Source organism: Oryctolagus cuniculus, chromosome X (genome assembly GCF_051225735.1).
Source record: "Oryctolagus cuniculus isolate XC-2025 breed Fujian yellow rabbit chromosome X, ASM5122573v1, whole genome shotgun sequence".
NCBI lineage: Eukaryota > Metazoa > Chordata > Mammalia > Lagomorpha > Leporidae > Oryctolagus > Oryctolagus cuniculus.
This window is the reverse complement of record NC_142888.1, coordinates 66,147,855-66,170,265: the sequence shown is the minus strand read 5'-3', so window position 1 is coordinate 66,170,265 and position 22,411 is coordinate 66,147,855. Positions and strand designations below refer to the sequence as shown.

Genomic DNA, 22,411 nt, shown 5'->3' with positions numbered 1-22,411 from the left:
ATGGAATTAAACACAGATAAACTGTGTTCGTGACTACGTGCAACTTGTGTTTGCATGACTTCTGTGAATCTGATATTCAAATGTCCTTGGCCTAGCTGACTAAATTTTAAACGATTTCAAGCTCTATTTTGTCATCAGCATGAATCTGCCATATGACAGAGGAGTCACTACAACAAATATAAATCATTAAGAGATTACTAGACAATAGACAAGATAGATAATGCCCATATCTTCAGGGAGTTTAAAATCTATTGGTGACCAAAGAGAAAAAAAAAAAACAAGCACACTGCTTAATATGATACTTTTGGCTAATGTTACATGCTATGAAGAAATCTAAATGTTACCTTACATTCTATGAGGAAAATAAATGGTGACTTGGTCTAGCGAAGCATTGTTTAGATAGAATGGTAAGGGAAAATATCCTTCAAAAGAAGTGATATTTGAGTTAAAGTCTTTATAATCACACACAAACGTATACACATGCATACACTTCTAGATGTAGACTACTTTTTAAATTCCAAAACCAAAATTTTTCTTGAAAAGCAAGTAGGCATCAGTAAACATAAAAATATGAGCATTTTTGATAAATCTTGTCAGTTTTCCATTAGCTTATATTATTCTTACATTTTGAATTCTTTTAAAAATTTATAAATTTTTTTAAAAATTCAAAAAATTATAAAATTTAAAATTTATAAAAAGTTATAAATTTTCATATATTTCATATACACAGATTTAGGAACACAGTGGCACTTCCCCTCCACCCTCCCACACACACACGCTCCAACCCTTCCTCCCCCTCCCTCTCACATTCCCACTCTTAATTTTTACAAAAATCTATTTTCAGTTTACTTAATGATCATATAGTTAACTCTACTCTAAATAAAATAGTTCAACAAATAGTGTGAAGATAAAAAAAAATAACAAAAAACCCCACTGTTCCTCAACAGAAAAGACAAGGTCTATAAACAGTCATTGAATCTCAAAATGTCTATTTCAGTCCAATACATTACATTTCAGGTACTCTATTGGTTACCTCAGATCAGGAAAAAACATATTATATCTGTCTTTTTTGGACTGACTTATTTCACTAAGTATAATTGTTTCTAGTTGCATCCATCTTGTTGCAAAACACAGTATCTCATTTTTTTCACAGCTGAGTAGTACACCACAGTGTATATGTACCATACTTTCTTTTTCTTTTCTTTTCTTTCTTTTTTTTTTTTGACAGACAGAGTGGACAGTGAGAGAGAGAGACAGAGAGAAAGGTCTTCCTTTGCTGTTGGGTCACCCTCCAATGGCCGCCGCGGCCACTGCGCTGTGGCTGGCGCACCACGCTGATCCGATGGCAGGAGCCAGGTGCTTATCCTGGTCTCCCATGGGGTGCAGGGCCCAAGCACTTGGGCCATTCTCCACTGCACTCTCTGGCCACAGCAGAGAGCTGGCCTGGAAGAGGGGCAACCGGGACAGAATCTGGTGCCCCGACCGGGACTAGAACCTGGTGTGCCGGCGCCGCAAGGTGGAGGATTAGCCTACTGAGCCACGGCGCTGGCCAACCATAATTTCTTTATCCAATCAACAGTTGATGGACATCTGGGTTGATTCTATATCTTAGCTGTAGTGAATTGTGCTGCAATGATCATGGTGATACAGATAACTTTTTCATATGCTGATTTCTTTTGTTTTTGGTAAATTCACAGGAGTGGGATTGCTGGATCATTTGGTAGGTCTATACTCAGATTCCTGAGGTATCTCCATACTGTACAAGTTCCACAGTGGCTGCACCACTTTACATTCCCACCAACAGTGGATCATGTTACCTTTTCTCCACATCCTTGCCAGCATTTGTGCTTTGTTGATTTCTGTCTGTGGGCCAATCTAACTGGAGTGAGGTAAAACCAGATTGTGGTTTTGATTTGCGTTTCCCTGATGGCTAGTGACCCTGAGCGTTTTCTCAAGTGTCTGTTGGTCATTTGAATTTCCTTTCTTGAAAAGTACATATTCAAGTCCTTGCCCCATTTCTTAACTGTTATTTTGTTGTTGTTGAATTTTTTGAACTCTTTGTAGATTCTGGATGTTAACTCTTTATCAGTTCCGTAGCTTGCAAATATTTTGTCCCATTCTGTCATTTTTTTCCCATGCCTGTTCATTTTTCTGAGTTTTTCTTTTGTAATGCAGAAACTTCTCAGCTTGATGTAATCCCATTTGTCAGTTTTAGCTTTGATTGCATGTACTTCTGGAGTCTTATCCAAGAAGTCTTTTCCTATGCCAATGTCTTGAAGAGTTTCCCCAATGTTCTCTAATGACTTGATGTTATTGGGTCATAGATTTAGGTCTTTGATCCATTTTGAGTGCATTTTTGTGAATGGGGTAAAATAGGAGTCTAGTTTCATACCTCTGCAAGTGGAGATCCAGTTTCCCCAGCACCATTTGTTAAAGAAAGTGTCTATGCTCCGGGGATTGATTTTAGCTCCTTTGTCAAAGATAAGTTGATTGTAGATGCATGGATTAATTTATGGAGTTTCTATTCTGTTCCATTGGTCTATCCATCTGTTTTTGCACCAGTACCAAGTTGTTTTGATTATAACTGCCCTGTAGTATGTCTTGAAATCAGGGATTGTGATGCTTCCAGCTTTGTTTTTGTTGTGTAAGATTGCTTTAGCTATTTGAGGTCTCTTGTGTTGAGAATTATAGACCAGTATCCCTGATGAACATAGATGCAAAAATCCTCATCAGAATGTTAGCTAATCGAACCCAACAACACATCAGAAAGATCATTCACCTGGACGAAGTGGGATTTAACCCTGGTATGCAGGTATGGTTCAACATTTGCAAATCAGTAAATGTGATACATTGTATTAAGAAACTAAAGAACAAAAACCATATGGTTATCTCAACAGATGCAGAGAAAGCATTTGATAAAATACAACATATTTTCATGATGAAAATCTTAAGAAATTGGATATGGAATGAGCATTCCTCAACACAATCAAGGCAATGTATGACAACCCACAGTCAATATCCTGCTGAATGGGGAAAAACTGGAAGAATTCTCCCTAAGATCCAGAACCAAACAAGGATGCCCATTCTCACCATTGCTATTCAATATAGGTCTGGAAGTTTTATTCAGAGCCATTAGGCAAGAAAAATAAGCCAAATGGATCCAAATTAGAAAGAAAGAAATCAAACTATCCATATTTGTAGATGATATGATCCTATATATAGGGGATCTAAAAGACACCACTAAGATACTATTGGACACATAAAAGAGTTTGGTTAAAGTGGCAGGATATAAAATCAACACACAACAATCAATGGCCTTTGTATACACAGACAATTTCATGGTTGAGAAAGAACTTTTAAGATCAGTCTAATTTACAATAGCTCCAAAAAGAATCAAATATGTTGGAATAAATTTAACTAAGGATGTCAAATATCTCTACAATGAAAATCGCAAAACACCAAAGGAAGAAATAGAAGAAGACATTAAAAAAATGGAAAAATCTTCCATGCTCATGGATTGGAAGAATTGGTTTTATAAAAATGTCTATACTACGGCCGGCACCGTGGCTGAATAGGCTAGTCCTCCACCTTGCGGCGCCGGCACACCTGGTTCTAGTCCCGGTCGGGGCGCCAGATTCTGTCATGGTTGCCCCTCTTCCAGGCCAGCTCTCTGCTGTGGCCAGGGAATGCAGTGGAGGATGGCCCAAGTCCTTGGGCCCTGCACCCCATGGGAGACCAGGAAAAGCACCTGGCTCCTGCCATCGGATCAGTGCTGTGTGCCGGCTGCAGCGCGCCGGCCGCGGCAGCCATTGGAGGGTGAACCAACGGCAAAGGAAGACCTTTCTCTCTGTCTCTCTCTCTCAATGTCCACTCTGCCTGTCAAAAAAAAAAAAAAAAAAAAAAAGTCTAAACTACCAAAAACAAATTACAGATTGAATGCAATCCCAATCAAAATGTCAATGACATTCTTTGCAGATCTAGAAATAATGATGAATTCTTTTTTAAAAAATGTTCATTTAAGGTATACAAATTTCATGTATTTCCTATACACAGATTCAGGAACATAGTGATAATTCCCACCCTACCCTGCTTCTTGCACAAACTCCCAATCTTATTCATCCTCCCTCTCCTGTTCCATTCTTATTTTTTACAAAGATCTATTTTAAATTAACTTCATATTTATAAAATTAACCCTACACTTAGTAAAGTGTTCAACAAATAGTATGAAAAAAACCACTGTTTTTCAACAGTTAAGACAGGGGCTATAAGCAATCATCAAATCTCAAAATGTCAATTTCACTCATACGGATTAAATTCTAGGTATTCTATTAGTTTCCTCAGATCGGGGAAGACATATCAGATGTACACTATTTTCTAAAAGGTAACAAGTTTCTAAAAAGAATTCATTGTAGTTTGGTTTTTAAAGATAATATTACATATTTAAAATACAGCAGCGCTATTAGCCTTTTACAAAGTTGCTTAGACATCCCAAAAAGTATAAATCTATTATTATTATTATTAACAGAACAGAAAATATACTGCAATTCACTTAGCAAAATAAATAAGTACCACTTTAGACATTTAAATTCTCTTATCTGCTGAAAGGTATTTTCCTGATTTAAACAATACACGATATGAGAAAACATTTAAGGCAATCTGAGGGTGAGATGGAAGTGAAAGAAAATTAGAGAAGATTTCATTGAAACTGTAAAAGGATTAAGTATGTTTCATAGACCTATAGCTATTTTCGAAAAAAAAAGTCACTTAACAAGTTTGGTAAGATTCATTTTCCTAATGTAATTTAATTACTTCCAGACAATGGAATCCGACTGTTTCACTGAAACCAGCAGATCTAGAACAGTACTTCACAAACTTGCCTCATCTTACGAATCACCTGGAACATTTATTAAGAATACAATGTCTAGATCTTCCCTGGAGATTTTGATTCTCTAGGTATTGGGTAGAATCCAGACATTTATTTTTAACAAGCAGCCCAGCCCTCCTACAACAAACACTTCAATGATTCATGGTCAGGCAAGGTTAGGAAACACTAAACAGAATGGCTGGATCTTCAAGAGACTGATTCCTTCCTGTAGGTGTACCCTGAATTCCAGGGGTTAAATGAAATAGAGTTGCTAATAGTACCCATTTTCAATGACCTGCTTAAGAGGTCATATTTCCATGTCTTTCAAACTTGACTAAAACAGTTACTTTATCATCTTCATCCAGTATTTACAAATAGTCTGTTATAGGAAGGAAAATCAAAATAAACATCATTTTGTGGTTGAAAAAAGTTAGGTAATACCCAAATTTAGTAAGTTCTGTTGTAGTCTCTAATTTACATAAACCTACTTTTATTCCATGAATGGTAGCATATACTCATACAGCTTGGTTGATACAAGAAATTAAAGGAAATGAAAATTCCTTATTTCATACGTATTGGTAATTAAGCTACTTTTTGCTCAGTTCCAAACATACTGCTCTATATAATTTTTCTATTGCTAGTATTTGCACTGTGCAAACCACATTTCTACTTTCATCAACTGGCTTTGCATGGGATTCTGCCAATAGTGAGCACTAGAGGGAGACTGGAAGGCTGGAGAAGAAAAGACAATTTCTCCTTCCTGTTCTGCCCTCTAACCTGTGAGAATCACCTCCAGAAACATTAGAAATGAAACTTGGCATTGGATATTAGTAATAGTAGCATTTGGTTCCTGTTTTTCCACACCACAGAACCAGCCTCCTTGTGATCCTAGAGATACAATCATTAGCTGGCAGTGTACCTTACTCAGAAATCCAAGGCCCCAGCTCAGCAGATTTCTTTCTTTAAGTCTGGAGGATCTGAAAATCTAAATTTCTTACCCCCATCTCCCTAGTGCTAAGGCTGGTCGTTGCTTCCTGCATTTACACTTTCATTGCTTCAGTGTTTCTTTTTGCCTTTTAAGTCCTCTAAAACCTGTCTAAACAATTTCTTATATTAAATTTACTCTGGTGTATTTTCTGTTTTCCTACTTGGATGCTTACTGATACAGACTGTCTATTTAACAGTCTACCAGTTCCTTAAAGATAGTATTTCAGGATGGTGTGTATAGTTAATAATTTTCATACAAATAAAATTCTAAAACAGTGCTCATAATTCTTTCAAGGTGTACATTAGTGAGAAAGACACAAAAAGCACCCACTGTTGACCAAAACTGATGCTATGTTCGCAGCCAGACCTGAGTACTTGTAATACCAAGCTAGCCTGCACTCATAGGAAGTCTATTTGTCTTCTTGTTAGACATAGACAGTTTACAGACTAAAATCTAAAACAAGATTACTCTGACACTATGATGCAAAAAATCTACTCATAATTCTAAGCACAAACAAAACCAAAGTTGCTATGCCACCCACAAAATACCCAATAATAGAATTATCCCTGCTTTCTCACAGCATCCAATTAGGAACCAACTCCTACTCCCTTTTACTTTCCCCCAATCAGCCATCCAAGGCCCAAATCTTCTAAAAAGTGAAGTCTAACATCCTCTTACTGAGATGTTTACTCATGGTACGTGCTCTCCTTTGCTACAATGAGTAATAAAAACTGAACTTCTAAAATTACTGGTGCATTCTTAGTGAGATTTGGCTGAGCATATTTGACACATAAGATATTGTTTGGATATTGAGGTGGAAAAATTTTCAGAGATAATGATTATGTATCATTGTGTATTTAGCTGTGCTTCTAGAAGAACCTAGAAAATCATCAACATAGTCCATCATCACAATCACCATTTCATATTGGATTATATGACTGTTTTATGAATATTTTTCTTCCTATTAGGTATACATCCTTAGCTTCATGAGAACATCATATTTTCCTAGTTACTGCATAAAAAACAAATTGCTAAGATCAAAGACAATGTCTGCTATGTTGTTGACCAGTGTAGTATAATAGAATTATAATATCTACCGCATATGTAGGCTTAAATTTTCTAGCAGCAGTGTTTTTTTTAAAGATTTATTTATTTATTTGAAAGTCAGAGTTACATACACACACACACAGAGGGAGAGACAGAGAGAGAGAGAGAGAGAGAGAGAGAGAGAGAGGTTTTCATCTGATGGTTCACTCCCCAGATGGCCACAATGGCCAGAGCTGCACTGATCTGAGCCAGGAGCCAGGAGCTTCCTTCAGGTCTCCCATGTGGGTGCAGGGGCCCAAGGACTTGGGCCATCCTCCACTGATTTCCCAGGCCACAGCAGAGAGCTGGATGGGAAGTGGAGCAGCCGGGTCTCGAACCGGCGCCCATATGGGATGCCGGTGCTCCAGACCAGGGCGTTAGCCCGCTGAGCCACAGCACCGGCTCCAGCAATGTTAAAAGAGTAAAAATCTGCCAGTAAATTTAACTTCAACTCAATACATACAAAATTGTTTCAACATGTATATAATACAAAAATTATCATCATCATCATCGTTATTTACAGAGTTGGGGGAGAGAGAGAGAAAGAGAGAGAGAAAGAGGTTTCCATCTGCTGGTTCACTTCCAAAATGGCTACAATGGCTAGGGCTGGGCCAGGCCAAAACCAGGAACCAGGAACTAAGAGATTCATCCGAGTCTCCCACATGGGTACAAGGACCCAAATACTTGGGCCACCTTCTGCTGCTTTCCCAGGCGCATTAGCAGGGAACTGGATTGGAAGTGGAGCAGCCTGGACTCAACCCAGCACTCATATGGGATGCCAGCACTGCAGGCCATGGCTTTAACAGCACTACCCACAATAATTATTAATAAGCCCCTAACAGGAATCAGTAAGGTGGCATAATAGGAAGCCCTAGCCCTCGTTTTCCTGTAGAATCACAGAGGTAATAAAATATTCTTTAGGAGAAGTCCATAATCCAGTTAAGATGTTGGAGTAACTAAAATAAGATCGGCTCCACAGAAACTGCCAAGAAGAACAACTTCACTTTACCTAAATCAGCTCTTCCCTTAAGCCAACATATCTCAGTGTGAAGAAAAATTATGAACCCTCCATGGGAGGGAGAAAGACGGAATGCAAACAATGTCCAGTGTGTCTGGATTTTCAGGATGCTCCCTGAGGGACAATTTTTCATATCATCCCATAAGTAATTCTTACTGGCAAAGCCAGATGCCTAGGATAGCGAGGGCTGCATGTACCTTCTCACAGCTGGCACAGCTCAGTAAAGCTTGAAGAAGCTGCAGAAGGGCGGTCTCTCTTTCAGGAGTGAGAGAGGAGTGGAGGACGACTTCAATTTCCCCTGATCTTTCAGTGCACTTCCTAAGAGAATGGATTCTGCTCTGCCTCACAGAGAACACTGAAGAAAGTGACGTAGTCTGGACATTTGGGGAAACTGCGACCAGCCTGTAGAATTCAAGTTCTTCCTCTGATAAGGAGTAGTAGGGAGTGTGACCCTAACATTCCTAGCCTCTTGGTGCACTAGCCAAGGGGCCAATTTCTATCTTTCTGGAGGTCATATGGAAGCAACATCAACAGCAGAGGAAGCAAGGCTTCTGAAGCAAAATAATACTGGGTAACTAGGGCAGCTGGGAACAAAGACCCAGAATCTAGCTGGGCTGAGTAGTGAATGCGTTTTATTTTTCCAAGTGCAGAGACATCAATGCAAAGATATAAGGAACATGAAAAATCAGAAAAAAAATCCACAATCAAATGAACAAAATAAATTTCCAGTAACGAATCCTAAGGAAATGGAGTTCTATGAATTGACAAGCAATTCAAAATAATATTTAAGAAGCTCAATGAGTTACAAAAGAAAACAGCTAGACAAATGATCTAAACTACAAAAGTGAGTGAACAAAAGGGGAATATTAAGAAGGAGATAGAAATGCTAAAGGAGAATGGGGCTGGTATTGTGGCACAGTGGGCAAAGCTGCTGCTTGTGATGCTGGCATCCCACATGGTGCCAGTTCATGTCCCAGCTGCTCCACTTCTAATCCACCTCCATGTTAATGTACCTGGGAAAGCAGTGGAAGATGGCCCAAATGCTTGCGATCCTGTACTCATGTGGGAGACCTGGAAGAAGCTCCTGGCTCCTGGCTTCAGTCTGATCTAGCTCTAGCCATTGTGGTCACTTATGAAGTGAACCAGAAGATGGAAGATTCTCTTTCTCTCTCTCTCTCTCTCTCTCTCTGCCCCGCCCCCCCGCCTCTCTCTGTAACTCTTCCTTTCAAATAAATAAAGTAATAATGAGAAAAATTATGAAGAAAAAACATACAAAAATTCTGGAGCTGAATAATACAATAAGAATTCAACAGAATCATCAGAAGGGTTTGACAGCAGACTCAATCAGTAGAAGAAAGAATCAGTGAATTCAGAAAGGTCATTTGAAGTTATGCTGTTAGATGAGTAAAAAGAAAAAAAAAGAGAAAAAAGAGGATAAAGTCTAAGAAAATTATGAGATACTATTGAAGTGAACCAATATGACTATGATAGGAATCTCAGAAGGGAAAAGGAGAGAAAGAGAAAAAAGAAAACTGAAGCCGGCATTGTGGCTCAGTAGTTAAGTTGCCTCCTGCAAGGCCAGCATCCCATATCTGAGTCACAGCTGCTTCACTTTCCTTCCAGCTCCCTTCTAATGCGCCTGGGAAAAGTACTTGGACCCTTGCCACCTACGTGTAAGACCTTGATGGAGTTCCAGGCTCCTGGATTCAGCCTGGCCCAGCCCCTGCCATTGCGGTCATCTGGGGAGTCAACCAGTAGATGGAAGATCTCTCTCTCTCTCTCTCTCTCTTAGTCACTCTGCTTTTCAAGTAAATAAAGTAAATCTTTAAAAAAATATACTTTGGGAGTACTTTTTAATTGAAAAACAGAAATCTTATTTAAAAATATTTGCTGAAAGCTATCCATCTATCTAAGGAAGAAAATGGACATTCAGTTTCACAAAACTCAAAAGATCCTAAATGGGATGAATGCTAAGAAGTCTACAACAAGAGACATTATAATTAAATTGCTTAAATCAAGCACAGAGACAATTTGGAAACTGAGAAAAGTAGCTTGTCAAGAATAACAGAGCTCCTACAGTTAGTTCATGGATTTCACAGCAGAACCATTGCAGGCCAGAATGCAGTGGGATGTGTATTCAAAGGGCTAAAAGGTGGCATAGGTGTTTGCTGTAGCACTTCTAAGTCACCATCGAGCTGCCCACATCTCATACTGGAGTGCCTGGTTTGAGTCCTGGCTACAGTGCTTCTGACCCACACTCCTGCTGGTGCACACCCTGGGTGGCTGAAGGTGATTGCTCAAGTACAACCATATGAGAGATTCAGATTGAGCTTCAGGCTCCTGGCTTTCAGCCTGGCTCAGCCGTGGCTGTTGTGAGCCTTTGAGGAGTGAACCAGTGGATGGGAAAATCTGTCTGTCTTTCTCTGCCTTTCACTTACAAAAATGTTAAAAGGAAAAAAGAAACCTGCCAACTAGGAATACTTTACTCAGCAAAAGTATGCTTGAGAAATGAAGCAAAAACAAACACTTTCCAAGACAAATAAAAGCTGAATGAGTTCATTACTATTAGGTTTGCCTCAGAAGAAATGCTGAAGATAATTCTTCAAGTTAAAATGAATGGACACGGGGCCGGTGCTGTGGTGTAGCGAGTAAAGCCACTGTCTGCAGTGCCGACATCCTATATGGACACCAGTTCGAGTCCTGGCTGCTCTGCTGCTGAATCAGCTCTCTGCTATGGCCAAGGAAAGCAGTGGAAATGGCCCAAGTGCACCCACATGGGAGACCCAGAAGAAGCTCCTGGCTCCTGGCTTCAGATCGGTGCAGCTCCAGCCATTGAGGCCAATTGGGGAGTGAACCAGCAGCTAGAAGACCTCTCTCTCTCTCTCTGTCTGCCTCTGCCTCTTTGTAACTCTGTCTTTCCGATAAATAAATAAATCAGTCTTTAAAAAAGACAAAAATTGAATGATAAAATGGAGAAATATACAAAACAAACATGGATAGATTTTAAGGGAGAAATAGAAGGCAATACAATAATACCAGAAAACCTGATGATTTCATGTGAATAATAGAAAGACCATGCATAAGAGAGAAAATCAGTAAGGCAACAGTGGGCTAGAACAACACTATTAAAGAAATGGACCAAATACATATACACAGAATGTTCCAGCCAACAGCAGTCGAATACACATTCTTCTCAAGGGCACACAGAATATTCTCTAGGACAAATCATGCAGTAAGTCACAAAATAAGCCTCAACAATTTTAAAGATTGAAACCATTCCAAATGTCTTTTCTGGACACAATGGAATGAAACTAAAAATCAATAAGAGAAAATGAAAAATAGACACATAGACCAATGGGACAGAATAGAGAGCCTGGAAATAACCGAAAACTTATACAGACAATTAACTATCCACAAAGGTGCCAAGAATATATAATGGAGGAAATGACAGCCTTTTAAATAGATGATATTGAGAAAGCTAGATATCAACATGCAAAAAATTAAATGGACACTTTTCTAACACAATACACAAAAATCAGTTCAAAATGGCTTAATTACTAAACCTAAAAACTAAAATGATGAAACTACCGGAAGAAATCCTAGGAGAAAAATTTATTGACATTGGTTTTGGCAATGATTATTTTGATAGAACACATAAAGTTCATTACAAAAGCAAAAAAAAAAAGTGTGACTACATTACACTAAAAAAAAAACCCTTCTGAACAGCAAAGAAAACAATTAAGAAGTTGGAAAGGTAATATACAGAATGAGAAATAACATTTGCAAAGCATTATCTGTTACTGGGTTAATATCCAAAAAATTTTTAAAAACCCCTACAATCCAACAACAAAACCAAAACAGAACAGACAACCTGATTTCAAAACAGAGAAAAGACCTGAAGAGACATTTCTCCAAAGTAAAGACAACTGGAGAGTAGATAGATATATGAAAAAGGTATACGACATCATTAACCATGAGGGAATTGCAAATCAAAACCACAATGAGATATCACCTCACATCTGTTAGGATGGCTATTATCAAGGAAACGATTTCTTCCAATAACCTGTAAGGGTATTTATTTCATTCAGGCTTCTCTATGTGAATACAACCTACCTAACACCTTGATTGTATCTTTTTGAGAATCTAAGCACAGGAAAGAGTTAAGCTGTTTCTGAACCACATGAACTTTGAGATAACCATAAATGTGTGTTATTTTAAGTGGTAAAGATTGTGGTAATTTGTTATGCAACAATAGATAACTAATATAGTTACTGATGCCCAGTATTTTGAAAACTGTTATTTCATATATTTTCATTTTTAGTTGTTTCAAATGGTAGCATACATTTAATCTCCATTACTCTATCTTGGAAAGATGTGCAAGTCTATGAATCAGATTTTAAATTTTAATTTAAAATAATTAAATTAAATGGGAAAACTCAATTCCCTATTTGTACTGGAGATCAATAGCCCAACCACACAAGTTATTGGTAACTACACTAGACAATGAAGTGGTAAATACTCTAATCACCATTTGAATTTAATAAATGAATAGCACTCATTCCTCATTCTAAGTCCTCATTTCAGTGGAACATACTTTCAGAGAAAGTTACTTGAGAAAATAGATGAATAGTATAAAGTGCAGGATTAACTCCAGAGTGGTGATCACAGATCATTTGTGTTATAGAAACTGATACAGAAAAGATATGAAAGATGGGGGATTGGGGATAAAGCTAAATAGAGGAGAGACTTGGTTTGTGAAGTCTATGAGAGGTATTGAAAAGGTAAGTATTGTGGCTCACTCTAACAATCCATCTAACCCTTGAGAACGCTAATCACAACTGTATAATATAAGCCTTTTTCCAAACTCAGCTCTTTTTTATTCCTTATGTTGGTAAACAGTACTTTGAACTACTTAGTAACAGTAATAAAAATTCAAAATCACTGATAATCCATCCCTTCATTCATTCTCTCCACATCCATCAGTTACCAAGCTTGGTACTTTATCTCCTTACCATCTATTTTGTTCTTATCCCTAACCTCATTGTTAGTGCCTTAGTTAAGATTTTTGTAATTTCTTGGTTTAAGTATTATAATAGTATCAAAATATCTTCTTAGTTTGAGTTTAATGTTTTTCAACTAGGTTAAGAGTTTCGCAATTTTAATGATTTTTTTCAAAAAAGAACTAGATTTTTTGTTCTTTGATTTTTCCCTATCCCTTTTCTTTTTTTTGTATTTTTTTTAACTTTTATTTAATGAATATAAATTTCCAAAGTACAGCTTATGGATTACAATGGCTTCCCCCCCATAACTTCCCTCCCACCCGCAACCCTCCCCTTTCCCACTCCCTCTCCCCTTCCATTCACATCAAGATTCATTTTCGTTTCTCTTTATATACAGAAGATCAGTTTAGCATACATTAAGTAAAGATTTCAACAGTTTGCTCCCACACAGAAACATAAAGTGAAAAATACTGTTTGAGTACTAGTTATAGCATTAAATCTCATATCCCTTTTCTATTTTCAATTTCATCAATTTCTGCTCTTATACACCCACCTGTGTTACTAAACTTGCAGTGAATGTCTTATAAACAGTATGTTGCTGGGTTGTGTTTTTATTCATTTTGCCAATCTCTACCTTTACTTGATATATTTAGGACAACCATATTTAAGATTATTATATATACCTTAGGCCTAACATCTCTCATTTTATTATTTTTCTGTTTCTTATATTTTATATCTCTATATTTCTCTTTTTGTTTCTTCCTGTGGTTTACCTGGACAATTAAAAAAAAATTATATATTTGAAAGGCAGAGACACAGAGAGAGGGAGATGTGCACACACACACACACACACAAAAAAAAAACCACAGAGATGTCCCATCTAATGGTTTACTCCCCAAATGGCCGCAACATCCCTGGTTGGATTAGGCTGAAACCAGGAGTCATTCAGGTCTCCCAAATGGGTGGCAGGGCCTCAAGTACTTGAGGCATTTTCCATTACCTTCTCAGGCACCTTAACAGGAATCTGGATGGACGCAGAGCAACAGGGAGTTGAACTGTTGCTCTGATAGAGGATGCTGCCATTATAAGCTGTGGCTTAACACACTGTGCCACAACTCCGCTCCCCTTCCTGAACATTTTTTAGGAATTCATTTTGAATTTTGCTGTTTCTGAGTATATCACTTTGTACCGTATTTGTAGTGATTGTTTTGCCTACTGTGATACTTGTGATTTGTGGTGTACTGGTATCCATATTTTACTACTTCTAGTGAAGTGTAGAAACCTTTTGTTTAGGTGCTTTTATCTTCCCCATGGTTAAATAACATTGTCCTAAGAATCAAATGGTGCAAATATTTTTGTTTCAGTAAGCAAATATAGTGTAGAAAATTCATATTCATGTTTCTGCTGTTTCTGGTGTTATTTCTTCCTTTCTGGTATCCCAAGATTCCTTCTATCATTTTCTTTCTATTTGAAGGACTTCCTTTGGCCATTATTTTAGGGTGGGTCAGCTATCAAAACATTCTTTTAGTTTTCTTTTGTCTAAGAAGGTCTTATTTTTCCCTAAATTACTGAAGAATTCTTTCTCCATACACCTAGAATTCTTGTTTGACAGTTGTTTTCTTTCAACATCTGAAAATGATGTACCTATTTCTGTGACCTCCAAGATTTCAGATGAGAAATCCACTGTCATTTGGATTACTTTTTCTCTTATAAGTAATACATCATTTCTCTCTGGTTACTTTCAAGAAAATTTAATCTTTAGTTTTCATAAGTTTAATCATTGTATGCCTAGATGTGGATTTCTTTGCATTATATTGAGCTCTATTAAGCTTCTTGAATCTGTAGATCTGTGTTATTTTTCTCACAAAAAATTATTATTTCTTCAAATATTCTTTTAGTCTCACTTTTTCTGCACCCTGTGGATTCTAATGATGCAACTATTATATCTTTTGTTATTGTCCTATAGAATGCAGGTAAGGCTGCTGCTTGCAGCATACAGGCTCTGGTTCAAGTCCCAGATGCTCCGCTTCCGATCCAGTTCTCTGCAATGGCCTGGGAAAGCAGTGGAAGATGGCTCAAGTCCTTGGGTTCCTGCATCCACTTGCGTGGAAGACCTCAAAGAAGCTCCTGGCTCCTGGCTTTGGCGCAGCACAGCTCCGGCTGTTTCAGCCAATTGGGGAGTGAACCCAGCAGATGGAAGACCTCTCTCTCTCTCTCTCTCTCTCCCCCTCTCCTCTCTCTGTATAACTCTTTCAATTAAATAAATAAATCTTTTAAAAAAGAATGCTGAGATTCTGTTCTTTTTTTAAATCTGTTTTATTTTGGTTGTACTAATCGCTTAAATTCTACTAAACTCGGGGCCAGCATTGTAGCAAAGTAGGTAACCTGTTGCCCCTAATGCCAGCATCCCATCTGGGCACCAGTTAGACTCTCTGAAGCTCCACTCTCAATCCAATTTCCTGCTAATGTGCCTGGGAAAGCAGCTGAGGACAGACATAGTGCTTGGGCCCCTGCACCCACGTGGAAGATCCAGATGAAGCTCCTGGCTCCTGGCTTTGCCATTGCAGCCACTTGGGGAGTGAACCAGTGGATCCAATGGAAACTCTCTCTCTCCATCTCTATTTCCATCTCCATCTCAATCTCTATCTCTCTCTGTATGTGTGTGTGTCCCTCTCTGTAACCCTGCCTTTCAAATAAATAAATAAATAAATAAATCTTTAAAAATGTTATTAATCTGCCTTTAAGCTAACTGATTCTATTCTTTTTCATCTCAAGTCTAACACAGAGATATCTAGCAAGTTCTAAATTTTAGTTATTGTGTTTTTCAATTTTATAATTCTTTGTTAAAATATTTATTTATTTGAAAGCAAAGTTACAAAGAGGCAGAGGCAGAGAGAACGAGAGAGAGAGAGAGAGAGAGAGAGAGAGAAAGTGCTCTCATATGCCAGCTGATACCCCAAATGCCTGCAATAGTCAGGGCTGGGTCATGCTGAGGTTACTAGCCAGGAACTCCATCCAGATCTCTCACATGGGTGGCAGGGACTCAAGTATTTTGCCTCCCAGGGTACACATGAATAGGATGTGGGAATTGAAAGGAGAGGCAGTACTCAATCTCAGGCACTTCGATATTGAAGTGATATCTTAACTACCATATCAAGTACTTGTCCCTAAATATTTTTATTTTAGGAAGCACCCACCCAGTGATACATATTTAGCACACAGGTCCTAGCCTGCTCTGTTGAGTTATAGTTACAATGACACTTTAATTTTCAGAATCTTTGTAATGTTATTTTAACCTGCTTGATTTTTTTAGTGCCACCGGGGATTCTACTGATCCCTGCTCCTGCCATCTATACTGACAGAAAGATCTTATCGAGCCCAAACACTTAGGAGGACATCCCTGCAGTTGATGCACCTAAAAACCAGTGTCTCTAGTTAGGGAAATGGATTCCACATCCATCAGGGATGAATAGTACACTCCTTAGGCTAGGTACTTGCTCTGGTCTTATCCCTCTGACTGGTGCTAACTAGAAACCTGGTTCTCTAGACAAGTAAAAGAATTCTCAGGTTTATAGGGACAAAATGTGCCCCCGTGGTTGCTCACTCCAAGTCAGGTTGCTCTTTGAGGCAGCAGCCTCCTTTGGCATTGCTGCCTGGTGTCTCCAGGTAAGAGAGGCAGGGGTTCAGATCTAGAAGGGAAGGAGAACATTTACTGTCGCTCCCCGTCTTCGTGGAGGAACGACACTAAACCCTGCCTAGGCTTCATATCCGAGTCACGGCACCATTATGTCGCTCCCCGTCTTCGTGGAGGAACGACACAGGACCCTGCGTTGTTCTTTTGTCTGCTCGGCCCTCCCCGGGTTTGCTGCTGGTCCTTCCCGGGTTGGCTGCTGGTCCTTCCCGGGTTGGCTACCATCCCTTCCACCTCCGTGGAAGGGCGGTTCCCCCTGCCACATTCCCCACTTCCGCGGGGGAGCGGCACACCGCCGGCCGGCTCTCTCGGGGGCTGCACAGGTGTTCCTTCAGATAGATGTTCCCCTTAGATGTTCCTGGTGCATGCCGTCTCTCTCCTCCTTTATAGTCCTTCCACCAATCCCAACTCTGCTACCCACACGCCGAGTACGCTGCTCTCCTCCAATCAGGAGCAGGTCCTACAGTTTATTGGTTGAACTGGAGGCAGCTGCGTAGAAGCTGTTTCTCCCTTCTCAGCGCCATATTGTGGGAGAGCAGATGCATAGAATAAGTCTTAATTCCAGTAACTTAGTCTAGTCCGGGTTGCTCCCCACATTTACCATAGCTGCTTATTGTCAGCAGGGTTTCCCAATTGATAACCATTGCTAGTGTTGTCAATATCAGTTCATGCCTACCGTGAGACCTAGTCTCTATCTGGGGGAGGGATGAGCTGTGCTCTGTTGCTAGGTTGGAGGTCATGAGTTGCCTGACCTGTGTTGCCTTCTACTCTTAGGTGGGGAGCAAACACCATGTAGTCCCTCCAGGAGTCTAACCAGTTGCCTTCCCCTTTCCACCTTTTATAATTCTTCCTTTATGGCCTCCTGTATTATTTTCAGAGTTTATAGTTCTACTTGGTGGAGAAGAGAAGGGTGAAAGTAATCTAGACAATCCTATTCAGTACTGACTGAAATCCTAGTTTTGGTTTTATTTATCTCAAACCTACCCATCATATAGTAACCTGAATTATCTTTCTTAATGTATTTATGGCCATTTGGTGGTTAAAATTCTTTGTTCCCCATCTATGGATCAGTTACATCAAAATCTCCTGGGTATATTTGTTAAAATGAAGACCAACTATATGACATGCTCTGAGAAAACACAATTTTACAGAAGCTCTATTATACTAACATTAGGAAAATTACAGTAGTTGTAGCAGAAAGCCAGAAGACAAAATATTGTTACTAAATATTAGTTCTCATCACTTCTAAATACTGAATTGTACTAAAAATAGTAGCGTAAATTACTTAAAAGTGATTTTCCCAATCAATCATGATTCAATTGTGTTATCAAACTAACTGGGTGAATTAGATGTAGAGAAAAAAATGGTATTTTATGAATTACCTTTGAATGCTTTTAAAACTGAATAAAAACTTCCTACAGATTATTTGGTATGTGGATTATAGTATTTTATTTGAATGCCTGTGTAATATAAGTAATCTACAGATACGTCTTTTGAGAAAAGGCGGTATTATCAAGTTTCATTTTTATTAGCTTTCCAAAAACCATGACAATATTCTTAATGACATCCCTACTAACAACACAAGGGGAAACCCACTTGCTACTTTAAATGAAAAATTACTTACTGCTCTTTTTCTAGAACACCCTGTAATCCAAGGCACAGTAAGGTTTCCTGAAATCTGTGGAAACAACAAATGGAATCTCAGTAAGGTATGCATTGACACTACTTGGAATGTTGATCAACAAAGAATTCATACATGATATAAAGATAAGTCTGCATTCTGAGCATATTCCCCACTAGACAATGTTGTTTCCTTCATGAGCTCAACAGATTTAAAGGGCTTTCCTTTGTGAAAATATTTTAGAAGTGGTGCAAAGTTCCCTTGGAAATTTAAGGAACACTGCTGGGGCCCTAGAATTACTGGGACTCTTTTGGGTGTTTGGAAATATATGAACAATATAATTATTAAAATCAAGATTCAGTGGCCTGTGGGAAAAATGAAAATGTTGTAGATAGGGCATCACCACAAAAGAAGAATTTATAAAGAAGGATACTTGCTAGCAATTGTTTATATACACTACTTGTATTTGCTTTGCAAAATAAGCACTGTCTGATAGAGCTATAACTACATGTGCTTTCCTAATACAAATCTTAAACTTGCAGTACAAATGACTGAACTATTGCTTTTCTAAATTGTGACCTCATTACAAGACTAGCGCTCCACCCTTTCTTACAAAATGGTGAACTATAGATTTTAATGGGCCCATTAACTTAAAGAGAGATTGTTTTGCAAAAAAAAATGTATGACTGTAAAAGAGAAAATGTGCACCTTTAAACATTATCAACTGGATAAGAGTGTGTGCCCAATAAAATCTGTTCTTTTTCATATAAATTCCAGTGTTTAGTGTTGGTAGTGAAGTCTGGCAATATTATAATCTTGAGCAGATACTTCTTGCTTACGAAACAAGTATTTCATTTCTGAACCAATATTTTCTAATAATTTCCCAGAAATGTTGACATATTTGACCTTTACCAATGAAGCAGTGTATTACAGTAGCTAAGTTTCAAACTCTGTCATCCACCTATGTACTCACACCCCAAACTGAAACAATGCTTCTGCAAAATAATATTCAACAGTATGGCCATAATTTTAAAAGTGGAAGATACTAAGACAAATGGCCAGTAATATCATACTACCTTAGCATTGCCACACAGGAGATAGGTGCTACACCTGTGGGACTCTGAGGAGTATTTACAAAGACCAAAGTGGCCCTCTGAGCTGTGGCTCAGGTTAACCTAGGCTTAACAGTACTTTCTCATGGGACATAAACGGATTGGGGAATACTCCACACTTTCCACTTGGTCTCTCCTTCCTTCTCAAGCACACACCTGGGAGACTGACAAGTAAAATCAACCTTGATGGGTGATAGTAGTGGGAAAGTGGCATTCAAACAAATATTTACTGTTTTTGATAAATTATATTCAGTAATGACCTATATAGCAATATACCTAATCACAAAGAATGATGACTAGAAAATCAGTTTAAATATTAATGTCCTCATGTATTCAAATTTCAAGTACAATATAACTATCCCTGGCCTTCTGCTGTCTTGCTTTATGCTGCAAATATACCAACATACAAGGCATGGAACAAAAATGAATAAAATCCAAACAATACTTTTAAGGATGAAAACATTTTACCGAGGTAAATATTACTATAGTAAAATGATAATTAATTGGAAGGCTAAAGGGTCATGACAAGATGTGAATAATTGATTTTTCAATGATAAAAAAAAAACAAGGAGATATATCTTCTGAAAAATTCTTCATAGTATATCCTATCTTTTCTCTCCATCACTACGTATTTGAGTTTGTAAAGTAAATACATTAGTTTCAATAAGAAGGGTCCAATTGCTAAATAATCACATAATATATTCTAGAAAAAAATCAGATATCCATATTGTGATCAGTGCAGTAAAGGATAGCATGTGTTTGAGGAAAGATTGATTCGACTAGGACTATAAAGAGAATTTTTGGCTGCATGAATGCAAGGTAAATTTATTCATAATTCTTAGAAAATATGGAGTCAATGTAGGTTTCATGCAGATATGTGATATGGTAAGAATTGTATTTTTATTCATTTGGATTATCTGTATACATATTCCTATCCATTAGTGAAGATAATTCACACTTATCTATACAGAGTTTCTAGAGAAAATGTGAAACCAAATAAAATACCAACAAACAAAACCTTAAACCAGTAACTACTGAAAAGTCACATATAAGTAATAAAGATGATACTTACAATAAACACAATAAAGTAAAATTTGTAAAACATTGATATGAATTTTAGGAATACAAACTGCATTCTTGTTTAAGTCAATTGTATGTAACTAAGCAAGTGGAATTATATATAAATTATATACAAACACTCTGAATACCATAAGTTTTGGGAAGAGATCAAGTTTTACTTTTTTTTTGTTTTATAATTCTGTGGCAGCAGTTGTATGATACTCAAATGCTATATTTAACTAATCTCTTCTGTTTACTTCAAATCTATTCTTCAGTTCTCTATGTTTCTGGTAAAACTCAGGAAGAGGCAGGAAGAACAGTTGAATTTATGGAATTTATGAATCATAGTACTGTATAAACATGTTTCCCCAGATTTGGGAAGTTTTGTTTGGTGCAATATTGGTGACAGGTTTTTCATCCACCAGAAGCTATAAAATGAAGTAGAGAAGTTAGAAGGCTAGTATACTTCTTCTTTAAGTGGTATTTCAATTCCAAACACACTTTAAAAAAAAAAAAACTGAAATGGAAGGTTGCAAAATGAAGCTATCAGGAGACAAGACTAATTTAACAAATATATTAGAAATTACGTATCAACTGAGTATTGTACATTTCAAAGTAGAAAACTTGGGGTGTTATAAACTCATTACAATGATATTGCCATTGTTTAAAGCATCTTAGGGACTTTTCTTTTGGAATTGTCAGTTCATGCCTCGCCCAGACATTCTGTCTTATTACCTCACACTCCTTTCAGTTGAACTGAAAATGTAACAGCTCAGACTGAACATCCTTATTATTCACTAAACGTGGCTCAGAATGAGTTCTGACTATTTTCCAAAATCAAGTTTTCCCACAAATTATGATGATTTGTCACCACTGAAAGCATTTAAAGAATCCCACTAGCTCATAAAGCAATTGTAAAAGAACTTCAAAAACTTTTTGACAAATTGGACATTATTGGAATAAGTAGATATAACTTTCCAAGGTAGCTAATTTGAATTCTGTTCACATGTTTACCAGATATCTCTCCTACACTAGGCACCGTTTAAGATGTTACAGGAAATAAAAAGGTGGGTAAAACATAATTTCCTGGAGGGCAAGAACTATGATTTGAGAAGAAAGATAAGGCAGATATGTGAATGACTTTAATACAAAGAAAACCATGATAAGAGTCATAGGGAGGTACAATAAATGAAGTGCAATTGGAGTTCAAAATATGGCAAAATTACATTCACTTGCGGATTGGTATCTCAGCTAAACCATAAAAGACCAGTAGAATTCTGATAGAAATAAGACAGCATTGCAGGGAAAAATAGTGTGATCAGTGCAGTAAAGGATAGCATGTGTTTGAGGAAAGATTGATTCAACCGGAACTATAAAAGGAAATTTGGGCTGCTTTGTGAAAGCCATAAATGCAAGATACACTTAATTATAATTCTTAGAAAATGAGGAGCCAATGAAGGTTTTCATGTAGAAGTGTGATATGGTCAATGGGTGATATGGTCAGAATTATATTTTTATGCATTAGGAAGCTTAGTTTGCCATTATGTGAACAGTGAATTCAAAAACTGGAAAATTTCATGATAGTCTGAATAATAGGTAATCCAGAGTTGGAACTAGGATAGTGGATGTAGGAATTGAGAAATAAAACATATTTCTAGAGAAAGGTCTTGTGCATAAGATAGAAAAGAACCAGTTTGGAGAGAATGGGAATAGTCTTGCTACAGCCATCATAAAACTATGTCCCAAAGTGGCTGGTCTGCTGAAGCTACCAGAAAGTCACAACTTTAAATTTAAATGTAAGTGAGTGTCTGCTTTTGGAAGTCTGCATATCATGTCTGAGTGGACAGGCTAAAGGACATAACACTGAGGACTGTGTGATGTGAACTGGAGTCACATCATACACATAGTTAAGGTTTGTGAATCAAACACATTTGTCTGTCTCATGTAAAATCATACTTTAAGTAGACACTGT

The 22,411-nt window shown here is 37.7% G+C and overlaps 1 protein-coding gene across 2 annotated transcripts in view; it reads right to left on the bottom strand.

Annotated features, from left to right (window-relative positions):
* The window catches only part of HDX (highly divergent homeobox), a 150,511-nt gene that overhangs the window by 77,189 nt on the left and 50,911 nt on the right, over nt 1-22,411 (bottom strand). For both annotated transcript variants that reach the window (XM_017350008.4, XM_051827391.3), the window contains one exon: nt 18,272-18,325. In XM_017350008.4, the coding sequence (XP_017205497.2) occupies nt 18,272-18,325 (54 nt within the window). The remainder of the gene's footprint in view (nt 1-18,271; nt 18,326-22,411) is intronic.